This window comes from Thunnus maccoyii, chromosome 1 (assembly GCF_910596095.1).
Source record: "Thunnus maccoyii chromosome 1, fThuMac1.1, whole genome shotgun sequence".
Taxonomy (NCBI): Eukaryota; Metazoa; Chordata; class Actinopteri; order Scombriformes; family Scombridae; genus Thunnus; species Thunnus maccoyii.
Window position 1 is genome coordinate 32691755 of NC_056533.1, and position 27278 is coordinate 32719032.

Below are 27278 nucleotides of genomic sequence, written 5' to 3' on the forward strand. Positions count from 1 at the left end.
ATAAATTATTCCAGCAGTAAGAGAGACAGTGTGCGGGAGTTTTCTCATTTTTATTCAAGTTCTGCTTTCCTCCGACGCAATTTCATAACGAAATGCCCAAATTGAAAAAGAAAGGTTTACATATTGAGCTACATTAAGACTGAGATACTCGCCCAGGAAAACTTGTGGTTCTCTAATTCTTTGTGCTATAATGATGAATGAGCAGACAAAAAAAGTAATAGAAGTCACTACTATTATAACCAATATGTTTTAATGAAGCATTTTCATATAATATATAATATATTATTGAACTGTATTGAACAATGCTGAAGCAAACAGGAAAAATTACACCTATTAGCTTTTTGAAATGTGGACTTTGTATGATTCTTTAGTTGCACATGATCATGCCAAAATATGTAGAAAATAAATATGCAGCTTTCCTCTTGATCAGTAACAGTGTTTCATTAGGTAGGAAGTATGTGTTGCTGATGAGAGCCATGTACAGTAGCTGATTAACATGCAAAGTAATGGTGCACAGCAGTGTTTGGGATTGGCTGGAGGGAAAGCCCCACCTTTGCATCACTTCCTCATGGCCCAGGTGGTTCACCTGAGGGCTGTGAAGAAAACCTCCGTGTGCAGGTAAGCAGGAGGAGAGGAGTGTTCATCGCAGCCATGCAGGACAGACAAGGCACACCTCTGGTGAGTATGTACAATGTAACTTTTTTTCTGTCTAAACAGGGAGTCTAAACACAGCTATGTGGAAAGATGCTCTCAGGTAAGTTAAAATGTGTATTGTTTATAATGACAAATGTGTTCACATAAAGGTGCATCTGTTATCACACACAGGTTCAACCCTATATTGTCGAAGGAAATAATGCCATATGAGAATAGTCAATACAAGCATTAATGAAAATGAACAAAATGATCATATGATTATGCTGCATGATAGAATAGTTTATATATTTTTGTGTCAGTATGGAATCAATTTGAATATTTAGATTTATAATATAATCAAACTGTTGAATAGTTTAACTTGTAGATCAAGCAGAAAAAAACTGGAACAAAGAGATGCACTTATTTATGTGTCCTCTTTACAAGTTTTACAGATGTAGATGCATATTTTATGCATTTCCCTCTTAAACATAATCAATCCATTCCTGCAAAGACTTGCACTTTTTTATTTGCAACATCGTACCTCTCTTTTCTAATAGCTAAGTTAAAGATTGAATTTTTACCATGAGATAAAAAGTTCAGAAACTGAAAAGATGGGTTTGTTGTATTTTAAAACTTCACTTTCTACATTATTTGCTCCTCAGTATGCATTTTCATAGCAAAATATTTATTACCAGATGCTCAGTCAGATTCAGTGATATTGCTTCTCAACAAGGTTTATTGGATTTTACAATGTTGCAAAGTGTTGATATCAAATATCAAATAACAAATAATGATGTTGAAAAATTATATTTCTACTTTTTTCCCCCAAGAATATATCTTTTAAAATTAAAAGAAGGAATGTTTTTCTATATGTGTCTAAGAGAGACTCTGGGGCCGAACAATTCAACGCTTACTTATATACTGCAACTGCAGTGCTAATGTACACAAATAGACTCAGACATCCAGGAAAATCCTCTCTTGTTATTGAGAAAATTGAAGTTCATCATGCCAGACTTCAAGCAAGATGTAAAGTGTGTGTGTGTGTGTGTGCACGAATGGGTGTGTGTTTAGGTGAGACTCACACACACACACACACATTCACACAGCTGGGCATCCTTTCCTCTACCTTTACATGCAAATCGTCCTGTTTGCATGTCCAATAGACTTCTCCCTCTCAAACTCAGACCTGTAGTCAAATAAAGGCTTCCACAACAGGCTGCTCCCCTTAACATTAAATCAGATGGCTTAACACAAATTGACTTTCAGTCTGTGTGTTAACCATTGCACCACAACTATTAAAACACATTCCTAAATTCAAGGCAACAATTGTGGTTGCTGCTTTTTGTCAAAGAAATGTGCACTTGTGTTGCATTTTTGTTTTAATCATCTTTCACAAGCAGCTCAAGTGCCCATGCAAATAAGACTGACTGATAAAAGCCTGTGTTCACTCAGGCAAAGGGATAATCTTATCAATAATGAATGAGCTTCCTTTCTGAAATCTGTCTTATTTCGAATCAGTCAGAGATAAACAGACTGTGGCTGTTTTTTATTGTAAAACAATAACTACATACAAACCATGTCATAGTATCATAAGCACATTCTTAACAATCCAGACTGCTTAATAAAAACCTGTATACTCTTTTGTCAAATGATATGGTATCAGAGGGATTTTATGCTCAGGGGTTCTGGTGGGAGCCTGCAGTATTGTGGCCCAGTTTGCTTGGTTTCATGTATATGAGTGGCAGTGTTTTGTGCATTTCTAGTTCAAACATCAGGCAGGCAGCACTTTGCATATGAAGCGAGGATGAAAATTCTGCCAACTTTGCATTGACCACAAGTACTTCTAAGAACCTTCTCCATCTGTGAAAAGAGTGGTGAGTGAGTCATAATGGGTTTAGTGGAAAATGGGCATAATATCTGTGTATTCATTTGTTTACAGGGGACGCTGCAACCGCAGACACGATGCCTGCGATGCGGGGATGTACTGGAGTGGTCAGAGGAGCACAGGTGTGTGCGCATACGTGTATGTGTCTATGGACATCAAAGACAACAAAAGCTCTTCTTTGAAACAAAGTGCTGAGCATAATGCACTACCAGATCCAACTGAAATTAAACATTTGCAAGGAACCAGATCAGCTCAGTGATTAACTGGAGGAAGATGTGCAATGGGAAGCAAATATTTGTACTGGACTAACAAGCCTAAACTAATTTCAAGTATAGTTTTCCATTTAAATTATTCATGAGAGCCGGTCGTACTTTCCTTGAAAAGAATACTTAATTAAATGTTAAATACAGAGAAAAAAGCAGAGCAAAGTGCTACATTCTTGATACAGTATATTAGCGACACAGCAGCAAAACTGGAAAGCCTCAGACATACATCCAACAAGGCAAAATCCTTTAAATTAGTTAAAATAATTTTAATCTGGATCTGCATCAATACATTCAACGATAATATTGAACTGCTTACCCTGAATATTAGGTCTCTGTACAAGGATGAAAGTGAGGGTTAAAGTTAGATTAAAGAAAGTTAGGTTATATTTAAATGATATCTAATTAATTTTATTAAAACATAAAGAAAATTATATGACATTAAAAACAACAACAACAAAAGAAGATTAATATTAGTTCAGGATCATCCAAGTATTAGTGACAACTGGGTAAGACTAGTAGGAGGAATATTGAAAAACCTAGAAAATAAGGTTTTTATTTGATGGCAAAAATGCATTATGGTGAAAGATTTAGCTTGAAATGGACTTGTACTGAAAGATTCCTCTGGAGACAAGAAATCCCTCTACGCCTTGCAGTTCAGGATCAAAAACATTAAGTGTTTCTTACAGTATTCTTTACATCTTTGACCCATGGCTTACTTTCTAACAAACTTCACTGAAAGGAGTTGTTTTTGGAAGGAAATGGGACAATTATAACCTCTTTGGTGGAGGTAACTACAGCTGATAAAAAGAGTAGACACTAAAAATATGTAAGTGCAGATACTCTTTAAGAGGCAAGTCTTTAGTTTGTGTTTGAAGATGACAAGGCCTCTTTAGGTGCTCTCAGCACTATTGGAGTGCAAGACCAGAGAGGTTACAGGTGATTCCAGATACATTAGAGATGTTTTAATCATGGTTAAGAAAGATTTATAAGATACAATACAAACATCAATTAAATGTGTTTCACTTTCAGTGTCCTCCTGGGCTGTTCATGCTGCTCTACTGTGGACGAGACCATGGAGAATGTAGCCAGGGGTCTGGCCAGCAGAATCAAAATGGAGAAGAGTCACTGGTCAACTGGAAGAGTGGGCGACATTGACTTCATTGGCTCTTCTAAGACAAGAGGAAAGGTTAGACTAGATGACATAATGCTGTAGGTTACACCATGGCAATAGATGATAAAATAATTGTCATATCGACTTGTCTCCTTCTATGCAGTTTATGAGGGTGTCTAGCAACACAGACCCAGTGCTGATCTACCAGATGCTGACACAAGAGTGGGGTCTTGCTCCTCCACACTTGGTGGTGGAACTGGTGGGAGGAGATGAGCTGTTTCAGATGAAGCCCTGGCTCAGGGACACTCTCAGAAAAGGACTTGTGAAGGCTGCACAGAGCACAGGTGAAAACCAAGGAGCCTTGGCTTGTCTAACCAACAGTCAGTGATCAAGGATGGGCTCTCTGATGCCCTCTATTTGCTGGTAGCAAATATACACATCACCAAGACTGAGGCCTGTCTTTCATTTAGATATATAAAATCTTATTTTTTCTGTAAGTACTTAGAGTCAGGAAATCTTCATTCATGGTTTGGAGGTGTTTTGGTAATTGCATCATTAGTAAAATATTCCCATTAATTGTAATGCATGTTAAGATAACTAGACCATCATGGTTTATAACCATATAAGGCAATATTCTAAATAGCACTACATATAGCACAGCGCTTTATTACGTAACCCTGGTCACAGTTATCTAGTTTGATACATACACATTATAGTGACTCATTAGTCCCTGTGGGCCTTGCTACCAAATGCGGAAAAGCTAATCTATACCGCATAAACACACACATGCAAGTGCTTTTCTGTTCACCAGGGGCATGGATTTTGACTAACGGCCTTCGCTTTGGCATCACCAAACACTTGGGCCAGGCAGTGCGAGATCACTCCTTGGCCAGCACCTCCTCTAAAGTTCGCGTAGTGGCAATTGGCATCGCACCCTGGAACATGATCCACAACCGAGAGGCACTACTCTCTGCCAAGGTTTCTGTACATACACAACTCATATAGAGCTAATAAAAACTGGCAGCAATGTCTACTGTATGAGCAAGTATTTACATCTTTAACATTTATGTGTTTTGTGCTGTCCTGTGGTTTTTGGCGTACTTGCATTCATGATCTTAAGGTGGATGAGCCAGCAGTATACAAGCCACAGGACTTACCCCATGGGTCAGTGTATTCCCTGGACAGCCACCACTCTCACTTTGTGCTGGTGGAGGAGGATCCAAACAGATCAGGAGCCACCAGCGAAATGAGAATGAAGCTGCTCAAACACATTTCTCTTCAGCGCACTGGTTATGGAGGTAAAACCCTTTCGGTCACTTCTTGGAACCAGTAATGGAAAAAGAATAACTCCATTAAATGTTAAAATCCTGTCTTTACATTTACTTACGCAGACTTTAAATAAATATAAGCAGTAAAATGTACTTAAATATCCAAAGGATAGAAGTACTCATTCTGACAAATGGTCCTTTTGAGAATGTTAAATTATAGATGCATAAAGCATTATTTCACTGTGGTGTGGTACATAGCTCAGGTAGCTGCTTCATACACTGGTAGTTTTTAGTAAAAAAGCCCTGCTTCATATTTTATGAGCTCTTCATATGGTTCATATGGTAAAATCTTAATTTGCAATATAAAATGTCCACCACTAAATGTTTCCAAATGAGTTGTTGTGAAATAGATTCGCATTGCCTCAAAATTGTCAGAGTAGAGTAAATGCATCTACTCAGTTCTTTTAATATGTCAGTTATGCTCTGACACTGCTCGTGTGAAGTAAAAAAAAATAAATTTAAATTTTAAAGATTGAAATACAAATTATGGGCTTCTGACCAGTCCCACCAGTGTTAGATCTTTGTGTGCTTTTGTGTTAGACTCCTTTTGTATCCTTTGATTTAAAATAAAATAAAATAAAAAGTTAAGACAGATAACTGGCACTCCATCACAAAGGTACAGTACTGTGTGGAGTTTTCTTGTAAAATGAAATTATGTTTGCATCCACTAATTTTCACCAAAAAAATGTTTATCTTTGAAGTCAAACAAATGCATTGAATGCATTTTCTTTTTCATATCATCTCAATTATGTAAACATTTTAAATTGGCAACTTTTACATCCATGTTTGCTAGCTTGCAGTCTTCTTCATTGCCTGCAAGACTGCTATGCTTCTTCGCACGTAACTGCCACCAACTGTCAATCAGCAAAATAGCCTGAAAACAAACAAAATGGGGACAATTTATCTCGTAGTGTCTGCTACCATTGTGCAAAGTTGTATAATGTAGTTTTATTGTTCCAGGGAAACCGTAGCACATTTTATGCACCTTGTGACAAACTCCTCTGTCACTGACAGTGATTAGAATCAGTGGGAGTAGTCAGGAAGTATGCTAAGGCTAGTCTAGTGGGTGCACACACTTCACCAGTCTAATATTTCACATCAAGCAATATCCTGAGCTATATATCAACTTTTTTTCTTTTAAATTAATATAGTGGTTCCCAGTCTTAGGATCTGTGAAATGATTGACAAGATATGAAACATGAAATAATCATTTTATTTTATTTTCTCTGCTCTAAGTTGTTTAATACTGAAATACTGGATAGTTTTTGCTCTTCACCATGCTCAAATGATGCAATCTGAGAAAATTTTGGAAATGACGGCAGTATTATGTCCAATTTAAATGCAGAATTCTGTCATTATATCGAACCAAAATACTTTGGCCAGACAACGGTTATTTTTATAAATTGACTTTGTTGCTTGCAGGTGCAGGAAGTTTTGAGATCCCTGTCCTGTGTCTGTTGGTCCACGGGGAACCCAGGATCCTAAAGGTTGGTCTCATTTCACTGTACGCTGTTTGAGATATACAAGAACTTCAAAAACATGACCGCAAAGTGACCTTTTGAAACTCATATATCTCTTGGCTATATAACTGTGCACAATCTGGATTTGAACAGTGGCTGAGACTTGAGAATTAGGCTCTGAATCAAATTTTGGTTGTGCCATGTCATGAAGGAGAAGGCCAAAGCCAGACTGAGAAACAAATGATTTCTTTCTGTTCCTCTGTTCTCACAAAAGTAATCTCTTTGGCTTGAAAGCATGTCAGAGCCACCAATTTATTTGCATAAAGAGAGCCATAACCGAAGAGATTATAGACTACAGCTAACACTGATCAATATAATTCTCTGTTTAAGTTTCATTTTGAGTGAAAATGAGGAAGTTCGTGAATTTGTCTACAAGTCTGAACATTGTGTCCCTTTCTGTAGCGGATGTATAAAGGCATTGGCAATTCGACACCATGGCTGATTCTGGCAGGCTCAGGAGGTGTGGCTGACATCCTCGTCACGCTGATGAATAGGGGCTGCTGGGATACGGACAGTGTTCATGAGCTGCTGCTGGACACCTTTCCAAATGCCCACCACAGCACAGACATCAGTAACTGGGTCAAGCTGGTGAGAGCGATGTGCGCAGCATGGAGGCAGGCACATACACAGATATGCACATCACAAGACTTGAACATTGCCAGAAAAATGGGGCAGACTGGGAAAGATTGTGAGGGCAGCTATAGTGGGATTTTCATCTTTATCTTCAAAATTTGTATGTGATGACCTAATTAAGAATATGAATGAGGAGGAAAAAATGCAAATAATGTTTTTTTTTCAAGCTGAAACATGCAGCAAAGAGATTGTAATTTGAGAAAACAATTCATTAGCGATTATAAAATTGCATATTACTTCACTCAAATGAAATAAGATATGTAATGACTGCCTGTCAACCTGCCAATCAGATCCAGAAGATATTGGATCACGGGCATCTCCTTACTGTCCATGACCCTGAACAGGAGAGCTCCGAGCTGGACACGGTCATCCTCAAAGCTCTAGTCAAGGGTAAAGTACTTCTTGTGAGATATGTTATCAAGAAACTTGCAATTTTCTGAGGCTGTACAATTACAGTTGTTGTGACTTGACACGTGGATATAGAACCCTGACATTTGAGCATTTGTGATCCTATTGACATTTTGTGTGGTGTGTGTGTGTGTGTGTGTGTGTGTGTGTGTGTGTGTGTGTGCATGTGTGTGTGTGTGTCAGCTTGTAAGAGCCAAAGTCAGGAAGCCCAAGACTTCCTTGATGAACTAAAGCTGGCTGTGGCCTGGAACAGAGTAGACATTGCCAAGAGTGATATCTTTAATGGAGATGTGGAGTGGAAGGTGAGACAAAAACATGGTAATTTAATTAAAAGGTTTTTGTCATTATGGTAATTAAAATCATCAGACATTCTAGTGCAACATTCAGTGAGGTTTAAAAAAAACAACAAGTACAACTGAGGCTGATGGGAATGCCAGGAACAGCAGTGGTTTGAGCTAAATGTTAGCATCTGCATGCTAGCAGCAGTGCTAACATGCAGGTAGCAGGTAGTATTCACCGGGTTCAGCTGATGTTTATGGGTTATTATTTTTGCAGGTATTTGGTCATAAACCAAAGTATTAGACAGATTAAGATTTCGACCTGATGATGGCTCTAGATGAAAAGCCACCAAAGTCATTACAATTCATTTTCTGCACCGAATTTCACAACAAATAATCAAACAGTTGTCGAGACATTTAACTAAAAACCATAAATGTCAACCTTGTGGTGGCACTAGAAGAAAAGTCAGGGGTTTCCAAAGTCAGTAGGAATCATCCTCTGGGGACCATGAATGTCTGTTCAAAATTTCATGGCTATCCATCCAATAGTTTATAAAAAGAAATTTCTGTGTGGAGTGGTGGCCCGACCTTGCCATCCCTAAAAAATCAATTTTGCATGAGCATATCTTTCAGTTTTACTTTTATTTGTCAAAATTTGTATTCAAGCAGTATGAAAGGGACTATGACTTTTCAGATATCACAAATATAAGAGTGGCAAACCACTGTAAACTGTAGAATCTGACAATTAAAAAAGCTTTTGACTAGGAAGAAGAGAGGACAGTTGCTTTATGAGTCGCTCTAACATTGAAACATGATCCCTGCAGGCATGCGACCTTGAAGAGGTGATGATGGATGCATTGATCAATGACAAGCCTGACTTTGTGCGCCTCTTTGTGGACAACGGTGTGAACTTGGGTGAGTTCCTTACCTACGGTCGTCTACAGGAGCTCTACTGGTCTGTGTCGGAGAAGAGCCTCCTCCACAACCTGCTCCTCAAAAAGTATGAGGAGAAACAGCTTCTGCTTGGTGCTGCCAGGACACCCGGCCCTCCTGGGCACCACCCGCCTGAGCAGGGGGACCGGAAACCCCGCTTCACCCTGTATGAGGTCGCCAAAGTGCTGAAAGACTTTCTCCATGACTCCTGCAAAGGCTTTTACCAAAAGATTCCCACAGTGAGTGATATAGTGTCTCCACAGATTAAGTCAATCATAAATACTGCACTCAATAAGCAACCCTTTCAACTGATGAATTAAATCCAATCTTGTATTGCTCCTGGCGGTGGTATCCATCCTTTTTGGCTTGTGACACCTTAAAATGAAGCAACGTCTATTTGTGACCCTGTGTCACAGTTAGAATATATCTGTGAGTTGTGAGCAAAGAGTGATTTTCCATTCTAACCCTCTGAGATTATTTCATTTGAGTAAGTGTTAGAGGCCTGAAACATATAATGAAATAGACAATAGACAGACTTAATGGTAAACTCACTTCCTGGAAAACTGAATCTTTGATGGTGACTTCATAAAATCTAATCAATAAGGCCTCACAATTTTTCAAGTAATTCTACCTTTCTGCCCCTCCTAACAAATCAGTCTTTCTCTCCTAAACTGATATTCCAGTGGTTAACACTTTAGAATGATCTCTCTTTTGCTTCATGTGTTTTTTTGTGCCAAAATATGGTGTAAGTCAACAGGGAGGAGCAGGAAGTCAAGAGACCATTACATGAGACTTGGTAGAAGTAAAATATCTCTATTTTCACAAAAAAAACAGTGATGAGAGTGAAGTCAAGAAAAAATGAGGGTCATTTGTGTAGCAGAACTATGTAATTTGTAACTGTTAGTTAACTAACGACTCCTCAGAACTCACTAAATGGGCCCTGACCTCCAGGTCAGGAACCACTGGTGGCTGGTATTATATCTCATGGAAAAATACAGCTTGAAATTGAACAAAACAAAAAATTAATCAATAAGTGAAATAACACGCCATTTTTCACAATGTGGACATAGTCATGTAATAAATGAAACAATCTAATGTTATTTTATGCACATTCTATGAAGTTGCCTTATCTAAAACCAATTATCATTGCAAACAAAACATGCTGCTATGTTAAAAGATATGATTCGGTTAATATGCTTCCAGGATTTGCAATTACTTATTCCTCTATGTTGTGCATTGTATATTGTGTGTGTCATGCTGTATAGCTAAAAAAGATCATTCAGAAAATATCATTCTAGCTCCAGATCACAATCAAAATCGAAACTTTTTTTTTTTTTCTGAAGGTCTGCCAGTTTAAAACGTGTTGCATCAAAATCAGTTCATGCATTTTTGACATAGTAATAATAATAAAACATTTTATTCATACAGCACTTTTAAAGGCACTCAAAAAACTTTACACAGATAAACAAATTGGTTAAAAGTTAACATAAAAAACAACAACTGAGCAGCAGGAAAGACACATCAGGTACCTACCATAGATACCTACATATCCTTTTCACAGACAGACAGACTACCAGAAAAATATGACCTCCTTGGCAGAGGAAGTAATTAATTTTGAATTCATGATTGGCACAGATTTTAATGACTCATGTAATAATTGCACATAATATAAACTGTGTGCAACTGCTCTTTCTTAAATACATATTTATCACATGTGGTGCATTTTGTGTGTGCTCCAGGAGAAGCCGGCGAAGGGTCGACTGTTCCACAGCCAGAAGAACCTGGCTGAGTTAGAGGAGCGCTGCGAACATCCTTGGAGGGATCTTTTCCTCTGGGCTGTCCTTCAGAACCGACAGCAGATGGCTAACTACTTTTGGGCCATGGTCAGTCTTGTCAGCTTCTTAGGCAGTTCAGCTTCAGCTCAATACTGTGTAGCTCAATCAATAAAAGTCTAAATGTGCCTGGCATTGGCAAATACTACTCATACCAATACTGAAGTGAGCTGAATTATATTGTTCTTGTTTGTATTCTGTGTTCAGTGTGAACAAGAGGGATGTGGGCCAGCACAGTGCAGGTGTAGGTCAGTCCTGCCATATGAAAATGTCACTCTAGATAAAAGGGCCCAGCAAGCGGCATATTTATCAAGAACTGAGGTAAACTAAAAAGCTATCTTATCTCCAAGAACATTATTCAAATGAAGGTCATGCTGCTTGCTGGGGCAGTATATTCAACGGACGGTGAGGTAGTGCAAGCGTATCTAAATCCTGATTAAGTTAATGAGAAATATGCCCTGACATGGGATTGATGCTTTATGAATAGTTTAAATGACATCAATCAATGATAATTGCTCTTTGTTTTCAACATTTCAAGGCACCTTACATTTATTTATTGCCCTTCCCCGAACTAAGGGAACCAATTAGCCTACTGTTATCTCACAAGTGGTCACCCTGATGTGCTCCTTTACTGTGTCTTATTTCAAACAGTATTTGAAAATATGGTAATTGCATTCAGTGTGTGTACATCCCCTCACTGCAAATCATTTTACCACTCAGACATTGGCTGGGATATCTGCATTCATAATTTGATTGCTTGAAGTAGCTCATGTTGAAGGCCTCATCACAATTATCCTAGCAGCCTGGCTTATGCTAGCAAAATATCTCAATTTAATATGAACCCAGGAGTAACATTATACAGTGTGATGTATAAATATCTTTGATGATTCAAGCAAAGAGGTATTAGGTCCACACCACTCAGACTAACTTCAAATGGAGAACCTTCTGTTTTAGTATGTTGCTCCTCATGCGCAAATTTTTCATATTATTCCTACAAATGATTCTGCAACAAAGTGTAGGGCCTTTGCCTGTTAGAAAATGATAATATAATACATTAAACAAAATGTAGAATGATGCCATCTTACCAGAAAGGATCAGCTAAAGATTTTCTTTGTATATAAAAGAGTACATTGGGAATCCTTTGGCTCTCTTGTTCCTATAAACACCCTCCTTCTTTGGTCTTCACATGTATATGTGACAAACAAGTTTAAGTTTAAGTTTGAGTTTAAAAAAATAGTTCAACATTTTGAAAATAAACATTTATTCGCTTTCTTGCTGAGAGTGAGAGAAGAAGATCGATACCACTCTCAGATTAGTCTGTTCAAAATGAAGCTGGAGCTAGGAGATGGTTAACTTAGCATAAAGACTGGAAACCAGAGGGAAACAGCTAACATGGCTTTTTCCAAAATTAAAGATATTCTGCCTACCAGCACCTCTCAAATTAACATATTATACTCAATTTGTTTAATCTGTACAAAAACCAAAGGGTAAAAATGACAAATTGTGGTTTTATAGGAGGTTATGTGCCAGGGTAGGGAGCAGTGCTAGCTGTTTCTCCCTGTTTCCAGTCTTTGGGCTAAATTAAGCTAACAGTATTCTAGCTTTAGCTTTATTCTGAACGGACAGATAAGAGAGTGGTATGAATCTTCTCATTTAGTTCTTGGCAAAAAAGTGAATAAACTTACCCTAAAAAAATCAAATTATATATTCCTTATTGATATTCCTTATACTTCTGAAGCATATCAGTTGTTTAGGGTATGTCTCAGCCTATTGACTAAAAATCACATATACTTTGCCAAACTACCAAACATTTACAAAAGCTCCAGAATATATTCAGATTTGTTTTCTTTCAGTGATTTCCATTTGAAAAAAACATTGGTACAGGTAGTTTTTCTCTGTTTCTGTGAAAAACACCACATTAGTCATTTCCAAAGTGAGACTGTATTTGGTTGAGTCCAAGGTTGTAAAAAATTGCAACACCAAAAAACACAGGATTGTAACCTGCTATCCCACTTAAACTGAGATCTTTAGTATATAGACCATGACAACAACTAAATCTAAGATATTTATGTATTCTGACACTGTTAAAGTTTTTTTTCACATCAGTGCTGTCGGTAAACATAGGGGAAAGATTAATTATATACTGTTTGTGAGCATAGTTTAAATTTACACGGGCCTTTAGAAACAGCAGGTGAACTTGAAAATGTATTAATTGCAGCCAGATGCACATGACACACCCCATTTAGATGCAAAAGATGAAGCTCTCTAAAATTCTAAACTAGATTTCTCAGATCCCACTCTCAGACCCATTTCTTGGATCCAGCTTTCTTTTAATCCTGCAGGGCCCTGAGGCTGTTGCAGCAGCGCTGGCGGGTTGTAAGATTTTGAAAGAGATGGCACGACTGGAATCTGAGGCTGAGTCTGCACGTAGCATGAAGGAGGCCAAGTATGAGCAGTTTGCCCTTGGTGAGTACTTAAACTGTTCCATGACAACAGCTGACAGTGTAATCAGAAGTAAAGGTCAAACAAGCAAAAGATGTAGGTGTCTTTTTTTTTCACTGATCTCAAACCAGGAGTTTCTTCCACAAGCACAAACAGATCCCACCGGAAGGGAATAAAATATGAATTTGAATGTAGCTGAATGGTTGACATGCTGTTCCTGTATCATGGCAGATGTCTTTGGAGAGTGTTACTCCAACAGTGAAGACAGGGCTTATGCTTTGTTAGTGAGGAGAACACACTGCTGGAGCAAATCTACAGTCCTTAACCTGGCAACAGAGGCAGATGCCAAATCCTTCTTTGCCCATGATGGAGTTCAGGTAACAAGGAGACACGTCCATATGCTCATTTGGCTCCAGTGTAACTGATTCAGCCATTGTAAAATATTTAACTTGCATCCAACAGTTTTAACATGTCGTGCCTTTGATGACAACAGTAGTTTATTTTGCTGCTTTTTGTAATGGAATACTTTGTTAATAAGTGCAATAAGTTGCCCTGCAGTAATTAAAAACTTTTCCAGGGTACTGCATGTCATTAGATATGCATTTCACTGGATCCTATTCAGTGCACAGTTTTGCTTAAACATCCCTCCAACAGACGTCCTTGTCATTACAAAGTCATCGTTGATAGTTAATTGGTATTCAGTGTCAGCAATGAAAGTTAGTATGCAGCAAACCCTTGACAGACAGGTAATATTTCATTTAAAGCACACAGTTGGAATAATATAGCCTTTAAAATGGGTAGTTGTTAATTAAAATTCAGTGCATGTTTGATGTGTCAAGATAATGTGTATTTTACTGGATCTTACTGTTATAAAAGACCCATGACTCAGCATCAGGTGTCCCATCATTTAAGTGACCTTACTGCTACTGTACAGCTGTGGAGAAGGAAATGGCCCACACATCATGTGAAATGTTTTGATCAAAAGGGAGAAATAACATTTTTTTAACAGTTAGGCTAACTCACCATAAGATACTTTTAAGGATTTAGTCACAAGACGGAAAGGCAGAAATATTCTAAGGCTTATAGTGCCCTCTTGTGGTACACACAAGTTAGGTTTTCACTGATACAAAACCCTTTGTGATTTGAAGCTAAATTATGATTAAAAACTCAACTTTTACTGCAGGCTCTCCTCACAAAGATTTGGTGGGGAGCGATGACAACAGACACAGCCATCTCCAAACTTGTGGTGTCTTTTTTCTGTCCACCTCTCATCTGGACCAACCTCATAAAGTTCAGGTGATTCATCCTTTTTCTTAGTCACGTGGATATACAGTGTGTGCCCATGTGTCTCTTTGTTATGTGCGCTGACACTATCATGTGTGTTTCTCAGCGATGAGGAGCTGGATAATCGTAATGGTCGAGAGCAGTTTGTGGAACTGGACAGTCTGGATACAGAAGACGCTCTACTGCTAAGAGATGATGATGACTCTTTGTGAGTTTGTAGACAAATAATGATGAAATTGTAGTTAAGTAATATTAAAATATATCTTTATTAAATTGTTAACTTTAAGCATAATTTTATTTGTTTTATTGTTAAATGTCTTGCTCTTATTCTCATTTCTCCCCAAGGAAAAATAGTCATACAACACAGAACAACTTGAACATAATAATAAGCATATTAAATATAAAATAAGCATAATAAACTACATAACGTAAATATGCTGAAGACATGCTAAAACCTGTCACAGAGGCACAAATAAAATAAACTACATAAGTGAAACTATAACATAAAATCTGAATATCCAACCTTCATCAACCAACCAACCATCCAATGGTTTAAACAACATCAAAAATCTTCCCATGCTCCAGTTTAAGAAGACAGGATAAACTCTATATATAGATCATTATTTCTTATTAGTTGTGTTTTGTATGTAAAAGGAGTTGGAGAAATACTTAAATGTGTTTCCTACTCTTTGTTTTCCAGGGACTCTCCAGCTGGAGGCCCAGCAGCTCAAAGCTGTGCCTCAGTGTGGTGGCGTTTCTTGCTCCGCCGCTGGCGTCGCTTCTGGAGTGCTGCTGTCACTGTGTTCCTTGGTAATGTCATCATGTACTTTGCCTTCCTCTGCCTCTTCACTTATGTGCTCCTGCTGGACTTCCGCCTACCGCCGCCCTTGGGACCTGGAGCCCCAGAGATTATACTCTACTTCTGGGTCTTCACCTTGGTGCTGGAGGAACTTCGACAGGTGACTGTCAAAGCATTCAATCCCACTGGTTCCATTTTGTATTTGCACACATATTCTAAGTCCTCTGATCATTATTCAGTGTTTTTTTTAAGGAACCATATCTATCTACCTATGCACTGGGACACTCATTTTGAAGTATTGTCATTTCTTTTAGCTCTGTTTGCATGACAGTGTTCAGGCCTGACACATCAGACACATCTGAGTAGGAGGTGATGTGAATTGCTACAACAAGCTCATTCTCTCTGGGGCTTTAAGGATTCATGAGCCTTTCACCTCTCTGCCTGACTCCCTCCCAGTGAGCTTGTGAGGTCAGACAAGCATGATCCCTTATTGCGCTGATTCCACTGAGCCTTCCTCCCTTGGGCACAAAAGCCCCAGATGAGACAGGCCTTCACCACTGTTCCCTCAGGTCGCTTTTTCACTGTGCACCTCAGGAAGTCCCTGAGCTGAACAGAACTATAGCGCAGGTTTCCAAAAAAAGAACCACATTGCTATACTCGGCTGGCATGGCATTTTACCAAGCCCAGCGGGGCCTCTGTGCCTTCAAAGAGATGACTCTGGGGTGCATGCCTGTCCCTAAAGAAGACAACGCCACAGGGGCCCCTGTTAGAACAAGGTTAGGGTTGAATCTGATAGATGGGCTGGTGCAAGGCTGCTCACTCTCACATAGTTGTGACAACTAATATGTTGTTGCATGAATTGGTGTGTGTTGGTACCAATGAGGATGCTCATTACATCAGCAGACCTCGCTGGTTCACATGTGTGTTGAGGATTTTCAATTCTGTACATTGTGCCAACAGTGCATGTTTCCAGACATACATTTTTATTGTTATTTATACAGAATTTATTTTTGCCTTATTGGCTAAAATTTAGCTAATAGTAATACATCTGTGATAATTATAATTTCACTCATAGTTGGTCTACCCTTAGTTTCTAATTCTACATCATATTATTTGTTCACAGAATCTTCCATCTGTATTTACAAACTATTTATGTCCTGAAAAGGTCAGACAGCAGTGTTGTGTGTATACAGGAAGAAAGAACACAGTCCCATCCTGCTTTATAATTACATTTTTTGTCCGAAGTGAAAAAAATCTATAAGAAGTAGAATTAGCGGTTATGATAAGGCTGATTAAGACAAATTATATTCCATAGTACATTGACAAGACCCTGTGATCTCAAATGTATACAGTCGTGCAACAGATGTGATTTGGTTGTTTATCATTGCATCCTGGTCATTCTTGTGTTGCTGTAGTTGGCGTTAGTTAGCTAGTTATTTTCTTGTCATGTTGGCCTTTGTGGTATGACAGTCAGGGCTTACACACCAGTGTGTCACTTTGTAAAAGCATCATACTGCCTTCAGCTTGTTTTCAAACCAAGTATGCCATCTAGGGATCAAGCACTGATTCTTGGAGCACTTACAGGTGCCTCGTTCAAACCACAGGAGAGAGTAAACCTTACACTCTAGGTGTAAAAGGCATTTCAGAAGAATGACACTGCAGGTGCTACTAAAGCAGCAAGGCTGTGTACTTGCTAACTCCCTTTTGGCCCCGCAGATGTGTCTGAATGTGGCTCCACTGCATGACCTGACAGAGGGCATGCAAACATGAGAAATGTATTGCTTAGCTCTAAAAGAGAAAAAAAAAACAGTTCAGACAAAATTGATGGTTAAAAAACGTTGATAATGTTTACTAAAGCAGATTTTTTTTCCATCGCCAGAACTGCTCAGTATGTGAATACTGTATTTCAACATGTTAAATGCCAATTTTAAAGTAGCACACAACTTTTATAACAAATTTTAAACTAAAAACTTAAATTTAAAACTGATTTATTATGTACCAAATGAAACATATGTTTTAGTCCCATTTTCTTGAACCAACAGCATGAAAGAGACTTATGATGTCCATACACTTGTATACTTATACTTTGTATCCAGTATATTTTAATTTATGTCATAACAAAACAAATGTTGTGTCAATTTTGCTCAAATTACCAATCCTACTAAGCACACATCTGTTAACAAAAAATAAATAGAATTAAAAATAAAAGCAAGGCTCGTACAACAGAAAGAAAAATGCCACTACATTTCTTTTTTGATTTTTCAAAAATTTACAAATGACTATGTGTTATAGTAATATATAAACTATCTGTTGTGATGCAGAGCTTCTTTACGGATGAAGAGATGAGCATCTTGAAGAAGTTCAAACTCTATGTGGAGGACAACTGGAACAAGTGCGACATGGTTGCCATCTTACTCTTTGTTGTCGGAGTATCGTGCAGGTAAGGTGACACTTTTTATAAGACAATATTACAGAGCAGTTTGGAGGCTGTAAGTTACAAGGTATGAAGATTTAGACACGAGACTAGAAAGTAAACAAAAGAATTTGGGAACAGGGGAAAAAGGGTAGAAATAAGTAAATCACACAGTGAGAAATGTCTGTTTTCTTTGGTTTTGCAGGATGGCTGAAGGCACCTATGAGGCAGGAAGGACAGTTCTGGCAATAGACTTCATGGTATTCACTCTACGTTTGATCCACATCTTTGCCATTCATAAGCAGCTGGGCCCCAAGATCATCATTGTGGAGAGAATGGTGAGTAAAACAAAGCACTACTATCAAAGCATTTATGGCATGACAATACAAAGTGATGTGTATGTTCATAAATCGAGATAGCAAAGACCTTGTGTAACCCATAAAGACGATGAAAACTTTGTTTCTTTTCAGATGAAGGACGTCTTTTTCTTCCTATTCTTCCTGAGTGTGTGGCTCATTGCGTACGGCGTGGCCACCCAGGCTCTTCTCCACCCCAATGACCCAAGGATTGACTGGGTGTTTCGCAGAGCCTTGTATCGCCCTTACCTGCACATTTTCGGCCAGATCCCACTGGAGGAAATAGATGGTAAATTACAGTAGATTGCAAATTCTATATTTGTTCACTGTAAATATGATGCAGGGCTGGCTTTCTGTTGGCCTGAATTTCATGTCTTATGATCTAATTTCCTTGTTCTTTCATTTAACGGAATACAGCTGCTCGTATGCCTGAAATTAACTGCACCGATGACTCAGAGGAGATTATCAAAGGCCTACGGCCGCCATGTCCCAACGTGTATGCCAACTGGCTGGTCATCCTGCTTCTGGTCATCTTCCTTCTTGTCACCAATGTCCTGCTACTTAACCTGCTCATTGCCATGTTCAGGTCAGGGGTTGAGAATCCTGAAATACAATCAAAAGCTACTCATGGAAAAGAAGAAAAATACTGTATATCAGAAGAAACACATATCCTGATTTTATTGAAGCTAATAATTAGCTTTTTGTTCTTCTTTTCCAAATTGTAGCTACACCTTCCAGGTAGTGCAGGGCAACACAGACATTTTCTGGAAGTTCCAGAGATACAACCTGATCGTGGAGTACCACAGCCGCCCAGCACTGGCTCCACCCTTCATCATCATCAGCCACCTCTCTCAGCTCTTCCTCTGCCTTGTCAAACGGCCTGAGTCCAAACAGGAGCATCTTGGTATGAAGTTCAGCATATTTCTATCAAGGGACATTTGCAAACCCACAGTGTGGTTATCTTATCACAGTGTCCTTTGCCTACTTTATCCATGGAAATTGCCTGTTGGTTATCTGGTTGTTGGACTGCTTCCGTGTTTGTGTGTATGTATATCTATATATATTTTTTTTTTACCAGAGAGAGAGCTGCCAGCAGGACTAGACCAGAGGCTGATAACATGGGAGACGGTGCAGAAAGAAAACTACCTGGCCAAACTGGAGCGGCAGCACTGGGAGAGCAGTGAGGAGAGACTCAAGAGTACCTCCTCAAAGTAACCGCCATTGTCTTTCCTTGGGTTATCTGTGTCATGGTCATAGACTATAATCATAATAGCATAGAGCTGGATATATAACCTGGTGATTGACTAGATGATACTATTTTTGTTTCTTTAAAGCTGCATTAATTAGAATTAATCAGTAAATAAAACAAGCTCTGATAACCAGCTATACACTACCTGCCCAGCATCAAACTCTAGCTTGATTTCAAGGTCTTCTGTCCCCTTGTGGCCAAATTGATTAATGCAGCTTTAAATAGGGATAGGTACAGCCAGTCAGTCTAATCTAATACTTGTTTGGTACATTTGTATTATTATAAGATTTTGATCAAGGCTTGTTTGTCACCAAGGGTCCAGAGCTTGCTGAGGATTGTTGGTGGGTTCAAGGACCAAGAGAAACGACTGGCAGCCCTGGAAGCTCAGGTAAGACTTATAAAGTGCTGAACACCATTTGACACATAATCAGGTTGCATTTTTCTAATTTCCTATTTCACATAAAAATCTAGCTTGTAAGTAATCTGACAGACAGTGATAGTTAACATAGCCCTAAGTCATCTGTGGATTTGTCTCTAGGTCAGATACTGTGTAGATGTGTTGTCCTGGATGGCGGAGTGCTTTGCTAAGAGCACACTGAAGTGTGGGAAAGACGCTCCGAGAGCTCCAGGTGAGTTAAGAGGCAGTCAGAAACACAAATTTGGTAACAATAGGAAAAATAAATGAGAATCATAATAAGTAACATCATGTGATTGTACTCTTGCATGATTATATCCTCGTATTTTGATATAATTCAATGTTATTTCATGTGCTACAAAATGGCAGTGTCTTTGGCAGGCTGCAAGGCAAGCAGCCACAGCAACGAGGCACCTCAAAGTCAACCAGAGAAAGAAGCCAAACAAGAAGGAGCAGAAGCCAGACCAGGTCATCCAGGATATGGAGCTAACAAAAAGTTTCCTTACATTGATGAATAAAAGCAATAAGATTAGCTGGTAGCATACAGCCAGCCAATTACAATACTATAAGTCTTTTTTTTTTAATATACTAAGGTATGATGATATAATTGGAGGAAATGGGCACTTTTGGTTTTGCATTTGATTTAATAAAATTATATGGTATCAACAGATGTCCTCCTGGTTTTTAATAATGATCAATAATAATATTTTTTCCTCATATATTATATAGCCCAAGTGAGTAGAAGACATTAAATGATAGATACTACGGTGAGTATGTGTTTAAGTAGGCTTGGCTGTGATTAGTAAATACTTTAATAGTTGTTTTTTCAGTATTGTATATTTAATTCTTATAGAGCAAACAACCATTCATGTATTACAATGATAATATTGATCATTATTTACACAGTGGAAGGCCATCACAATACTAAAGGCACAAAAAGAAGACAGGAAATACAATTCAGGCTATTACCTACAGCTGTAAACCCTAACCGGGCAGCATATTGTTTTAAAGTACTGATGCATGACGTTAGCTTACTAACTCTTATCTACTATTGATAAATACAGTAGTAAGTTAACTTCATGTTTTTTTTTTCTCTACACAGATCACATTAGGCAGGAACTTGTGAGAAAGGCACCATAAACTCTATTAAAAGCTAAAAGAGCAACTCACTGACTGTAACAGCTGTACTATTCAGCAAAAATTTACAGCAGTGATGAAAGCTGGTGACAGAGGGCCCACCGAGTTCAAAGAGTGCTGTCATTTTTTTGCTGATGACAAAATACAAATACAGTCAAAAGTAATGAAGTATGGCATGCTAAAATCCAAAAGCAGTTTGTGTTTTGAGTTACTTTCTCTTACAATAAAATAACTTAAAGGTACCCCGTGGAATTTTCTTGAAATCAAACAGTTATGTTTACAGACAGTGTTTCTCATCAAGATGTACTGTACGTACTCTTGAAGCTCAAAAATGTCTTGAATGCATTTCCTTCTTCATAAAACATTTTTACATCAGTTTCTATTAGCACATTGTTATGCTGTTTGCCATTTTACCACCACAATAAAATGTCAATCATCAAATGTCGATCAGTGGAATATCGTAAAAATGGAGGGACGTCATATATATGTTCTTGCCTTAAACGCAGCTTCACTCTCTCCAATTAACATGATAATCCTCTGCTTCATGGTTCAATCACTGAGAAATGGATACCGTGTTCCAAGATGGCACCTCATTAATTCCAAAGAAGTTGCTCACCTGGCGCATACACAGAAAAGGTTGTCCAGGTTTCCATGTTTTTGGGTCCACAGTGCATGCACATTAGAGTCCCTGAATAGCTAAGCCAACTGACTTTCTGCACACATGGTCAAAAACGTCTTTTGTAATATTTTTTTTGTAAAAAAAACTGTGAATGGGAAAAAAAATCTTTTTGAGAACAAGCCACTAGTGGTCAAAAACTCCACAGGGTATCTTTAACATTCAGTGCTGTCTCCAAAACCCAGAAAAAAAACCTTATTCAGTCTGCAGGTTGCAAATGGACATTTCAAACAGGTATTTTCAGCTCCTATCTGCTGAACATACAAGGCTTTCTGAAAGTTTGTACCATACAGGTGTGAGTACATTTACAATTTAAAATTATTTGAAATATAATGATTGCATAAATTTCTGAAAAACAAAAATCACATTAACAAAAAATGGTGAACAAATAAATACTAGCATACTTGCACTGTCAAAATTTTGAATGGGTATGAACACCAATTTTCTTCCTCCTAATGTTCAACCATTAAAATAAATCAAGCAGTATTGAAACACTGGGAAATGTACTGTACTGATAATTCAGCATGACTGACAAAGGTTCAGTATGTGATCCCATAGATGTCAGTTTGACCTTAGTCCCTTGAAACTGAGGCCTCGGGCCCTCTAGGTTGTACTGTTGGTCCCTCACGGTGAAAGATACTGTCGAAACGTGGTGTGACCTCACAGCGGATAAGAAGAGTGTCATCTTTAACATAGGCTTTCTGATGCAGCTGATTCAGGTGCAGAAAGGTCACGTAGCCAAATCCTTTAGGGTTACGCTGGATGGTGGGCTTCTGGAAGGCTTGCAGGTCTGGCTTAGTCTCCATCACCTCCATGTGGTGCTGACCTTCGGGGCCCTGGTCTAGGATAGCGAGTCGGATGGTGCCCTGGAACGGCCAGGTCAGCTGCCCATCAAAAGATCCTTGCATGGTGTGGACAAACAGGGAGATGTAGTTGGAGCAGCGTGGGGCGTTGGGGGTCTGCAGGTGTAAGCGCAGGCACAGTTTGTAGCCTGGACGACCTGTGTAGAAGCCTGGGCTGTGTTCAACTACTGGTAGGCCTGCTTCTTGGTTTCGTAAGTGGGCAGTGAAACCTTTGAGGCGCCAGATGAAGATACCGTGGCACTGCTGGACCTCCAGCTCCTTTACTGTCTCCTCCAGCACAGACACCCTACGCTGGAGCTCTGCAAGCTGGCCTGCCTGAAGAAGAGATGTGACAATAGTTTTAAATTACAAACACAGGCTTAACGACAATCATGAGAAGATCTAAAATGTCTGTGCTTTAACAGGTAGAGACAATGTGCTGGCAATACAATTGTAACAGAAGGAAAAGAAAAGAAGACACAACTCTTGCCTTGAAGAAAAATATAAATCTATAACTGATAAAGGCATGGCTCACGTCTTCTTTTACTAGAGCTAATAAAAAAAGAAAGTACAAAATATATATTTAAAGGTATTCCTTTACGTACAACCACTCAGGCACCAAACCGCACACACATATTACTACTCTGAGGCTAAAGGACTTCCCATACCCGCGTTTCTTTTAGGATGATGAGCTCACGCAGCTGGTGATCCTGTTTTACCAGTCGTTTATCCATCTCCCGGAGCCTCTGCATCTCTTCACTAGGCTGAGATGAGGCAAAGTTGCTGCTGCAGCCTGCAGATCCTCTGGAACCACTAGAGGTTGATGCTGATGCTGCAGCTCCTTGGTCTTCAGGGGGAACAGAATGTCCAAGCGCCCAGAGGGATTTTGGTGTGGTGCCATTAAGGCTAAGGCCACGCAGGAACTCTGCCATGTAGCGCATATGCATCTGTGTGAACTCCTGCATGTGCTGAGCCAGGTTGTGGCGCTGCATCTACGGAGGAACACAATTTTTCTTTTTTATATTTGGTCTGGTTGACTAAAAGGACTAGTAATTTAGTAACAAGCAGGTTCTCAAGGATTGTCACAACAGTGTAAATTTGATAACTTACCCTTTCCTTGCATCCAAAGGTGCTAAAGTTACAGGCGATGGGTGCTTTTGGGCAATCTGTATCACAATGAGATTCCATCTGAAAAAAAATAACAGCTTCATTCATATTTATTTATTCAAATCAGGTTTTCAACATGTTATTACTATAATAACAAAGTCAATGAGGGAAACCTTTTGGAAACAACTCAGTTCCTGTCTCCTACAGAAAATCATTCAACCATCATCACTTACAGTTACTATTGTGGAATCAGTGTGTATCCACATGAGCTGTGACACTGCACAGGAAAGGTTCCCCATTGTTCAAACAAAAGAGAAGTTCTTGTTGACAGAAGTTGGCTAAATGATTAACAATTCACAAGTGTAAAGATTTTGATTTACCATTTTTTGACAGCAGACATTGTGACTTGTCATTGCTGTAAAAACACAGTTTTAACTGATACATGTAAAGTCCCAGTAGGCCATGCCAGTGTGCTTACCCGATACCAGGGTAACAACCACACACCTAGGTGGAATGGAGCCATTACTCATGCAGCGCTCACTCACCTGGTCTCTGATGAGAACCATCTCACAGTACTGGCACGTGACATTGGCAAAGGGACACTGCTGCTCATGAAGCTGAAAAAGCGACAGAAACCAGATTGTAAGGAAACTAATCCTCATTGATACACAGTGAAACTAAACCATTTTTCTGGGAGAACTATTCTGGAGTGGGTCATGAGTGAGTCAACGGTACCTCTCTCTCCTCATACACAAAGCACGCCACACAATCTGGACACGACACAGGTCTCCTTTGGCACTCAACAGTTATATGCTCCTCGACGTTGCTTTTTCTCACAGACTTTTGGCACTGCGGGCAAGGCACAGTTGCAAACTGACACTGTGCCACATGATTCTGGAAGAAAAAACAATATATTGAAACAATGCATTTGATTTTATTCAGTAGTAGGACAGCAGCGGTCCACATATAATAATGTCATCGTCTAAACCAGAGGAAGATGCAGGTATTCACTTATTACATGCCATAACAAGAAATAGTGTCATAGCCCCTGAAGTCCCTTTCACCCCATTACTGTGCCCATATGTCAGAGAAAAATACAAAATGATGTGAAAGTGTTTTTTGCTAATTCATAAAAATTTGACATCCTCTGTACTGTACTGACTGCCTCTTAAAATGTTGAGACATGCATCAATCTGCAGTTGCTGCACAGTGCTTCATTCATACATCAAAGCATAAAAAAAAATATTTCTTTTGGCTTAGATAGAAAGCTAAGCACTTTGGCAAACTGAGCCAACACCTGAGTCAGTGCGCTCTATGGTTTCCAAAGACAGTGTTTTCATACTGAGCTGCAGAGGAGGGAGTAACACAAAGCAATTCTGTACTTAAAAGACTGTAACATTTGAAGATATATCAGCTCAACTCACCTCAGACTGCTGAAACCTCATATTAACTTCAAATAAAGTCTGGAATGTTTTTAGCATGTAACAAGGTCTGTGTCTCTTAATAGCCAGTATGGACAGGAGGAATGATTACAGCGAGCAAAACCTGTTTCACTGTTCATACGGAAACCTGACTATTGCTTGAAGACAAACTTGAAAATTCGTGAACGTATCCTTTAAAAATTCTTACCTCTAAATGTCGGAGCTCCATTTTATCAGCACAGCCAGCGTTCGGACAGCGAACAGTTAGCGAGAGAATCTCCCGTTTTGCGAAGTTATCAGGAAACAGCTGGTCTTGTGACAGCATTTCGTTGTCCACAGGGCACTTCTGTCCTGTGTCACTGTATAGCAGGATGAAGACAAGCAATCCTTTAGATTTAGCCTTATGATTATCACTTGGTGCCCTTTGCTTATATTTGAGCAGGAAAGCCTGCGATTTGATCAAAATGTTACAATATTTACACATTATTTATAGTAGAAGGCATATAAGACAGATCGTTCTGCTGCTATTGCTAACAAAGAAATAATAGTTATAATAAATAACTTCAAGAATGAGCTGTTGTTAATAAAGTGCATTACAAACCTAAATTAGCGCTCAATATTCTCAAGACAGTTACGCAATAGCATACCGAATGGACTTCTCAATGCAGTTCTTGCAGAAACGGTGACCACAGGGTGTTTGGATGGCATTCCTTAAAGCCATGAGGCAGATAGGGCACTCATATTTACTCTCTAGAGGTGGGTCAAACTCAACGTCATAGCCCTGGACAGGGGTAGCAGCCTGAAGACTACTGGAGCTGCTGCTGATGAAGGTACCAGGGCTCTCTGAGGGGCTGAGCATCGATTCTTGTTCCTTTTCCATCATCGCCAAGGCACAGCCGGACAGCTCTCCACCAACAGCTCCCTCATAGCTGTCCTCCTCCAAACTCCCCTTATTACTAACAAAGCAAGACATCTGTGGAAAGCAGGACAAAAAGGTGAAAATGTCAGGAAATAAAGTATTACGTGTATATATTCATCATTTTTTCAAGTTGGCATCAGCAACTATTCCCTTTTCTTTTAAGTGTGAGGTCAACACTATTACAGGACTGAAGAAAGCTCAGAAAAGACTCGTCTTTTTAGGACAGTTAGAATATTTTTCCATATCACAGGGTGTTAGGATGCAATTTTATTGTGCTGGTATGGACAACACTTAATGTTGGTCTGTTTGTTTGTATGACTCAAAAATTACTTTGCTGTTTAAATTTCCATAAATCCACTAATTGTTTTGATCATTTAGGCCTATCATTTCTACGCATAAAGGCTTAATTGACTGATGAAGCTCAACTATGATTTTAACACTTGTCTCAGTCTGCTGATGTGATGTCTTGAGGTTTCTGTTTTGTTTTTGTTTTTGTTTTGAGTAAGGTCACCAAATCAACTTTCTATCAACTACACTGAAACGGCAATACAGTATTGATTTTTAAAAAAAAGTGTTTTATTAGTGTATATATATACATATATATATATATAAATAATAGTATTGAATCTTGAATTTGAGTTGAATATTATTTTTCTGGTCATGGTATCTCTTTGTGGCGTCGAGATAAAAAATGATATCAACACAATTAAAGAGCTATATCAATTTAGTAAAAGCACAGCTTCAGATGTGTAGGCATGGAAACCACTGTTACTCATACTGTTATTAAATGACGTAAGATTGAAGAATATATCGTGTAGGAGTGGGCACTGTAACTAACAGTTATTTAGATCAGTGCTCACTGGCACTGTGAATTTCTAAAATGAGGTAAAGCGACATCTGTAAGGGAAATAACGTTAAGGTCATTAGTTTTCATAATTAGCACTACTCATCAAGGCCCTAACTACTGTGGTTCAACAGCTATTAGGGTGTACTGACGCAGAATGTCGCAAACTTATTTCAATACAAATAAATTAAATCAAATCTCTTGCACACGTTAAATAGTGATGACAACGTTGTCACTTAAGGGACCAGTCATGCCCCTGGATGCGGAACTCAAAACTTGAAATCGACAGTGCTAAACACGATTAAAAAAAGAGAGATACTGACCAAACCAGCAGGCAGCAATCACACACGTCCTCCTCAGCAACAACAGCAGCATTCAAACACTGACTGTGTCTATAAAAGCATGTATATATCGTTATATTATGCTCACCTTTGCCTTGAAAACGTCTCGAACTTTTCGTTTCTACAGAATTTCCTGTTTTTTTTTTCCAAACGTCATCAAAGATAACCTGTTAGGGTTTTTTTGTGTGTGTGGTGCGCCAGTGAGC

The 27278-nt window shown here is 38.8% G+C and overlaps 2 protein-coding genes across 3 annotated transcripts; one reads left to right on the plus strand and one right to left on the minus strand.

The window, feature by feature from the left end:
- Window positions 1-606: 606 nt before the first annotated feature.
- On the plus strand, window positions 607-22070 carry trpm5 (transient receptor potential cation channel, subfamily M, member 5). Its single transcript, XM_042433917.1, has 26 exons — window positions 607-678; window positions 2573-2640; window positions 3814-3970; window positions 4059-4239; window positions 4707-4873; window positions 5016-5193; window positions 6646-6710; window positions 7146-7331; window positions 7667-7766; window positions 7968-8086; window positions 8887-9234; window positions 10735-10878; window positions 13170-13293; window positions 13501-13646; window positions 14453-14565; window positions 14660-14761; window positions 15254-15512; window positions 17674-17792; window positions 17971-18103; window positions 18236-18410; window positions 18539-18707; window positions 18847-19025; window positions 19200-19332; window positions 19686-19758; window positions 19909-19999; window positions 20155-22070. The coding sequence occupies exons 1-26, from the start codon at window positions 652-654 to the stop codon at window positions 20301-20303; spliced, it is 3705 nt and encodes a 1234-aa protein (XP_042289851.1). The 5' UTR covers window positions 607-651; the 3' UTR covers window positions 20304-22070.
- Window positions 20580-27244, minus strand: traf6 (TNF receptor-associated factor 6). Of its 2 annotated transcripts, none has more exons than XM_042434149.1 (8): window positions 27161-27244; window positions 25616-25941; window positions 25177-25327; window positions 24283-24441; window positions 24093-24164; window positions 23551-23628; window positions 23109-23432; window positions 20580-22776 (listed from the first exon to the last, which is right to left on the minus strand). In XM_042434149.1, the coding sequence occupies exons 2-8, from the start codon at window positions 25939-25941 to the stop codon at window positions 22171-22173; spliced, it is 1716 nt and encodes a 571-aa protein (XP_042290083.1). In that variant the 5' UTR covers window positions 27161-27244; the 3' UTR covers window positions 20580-22170. The 2 variants fall into 2 exon arrangements, with proteins under 2 accessions (XP_042290083.1, XP_042290152.1); XM_042434218.1 differs by lacking the exon at window positions 27161-27244 and adding an exon at window positions 27055-27153.
- Between the last annotated feature and the right edge of the window lie 34 nt (window positions 27245-27278).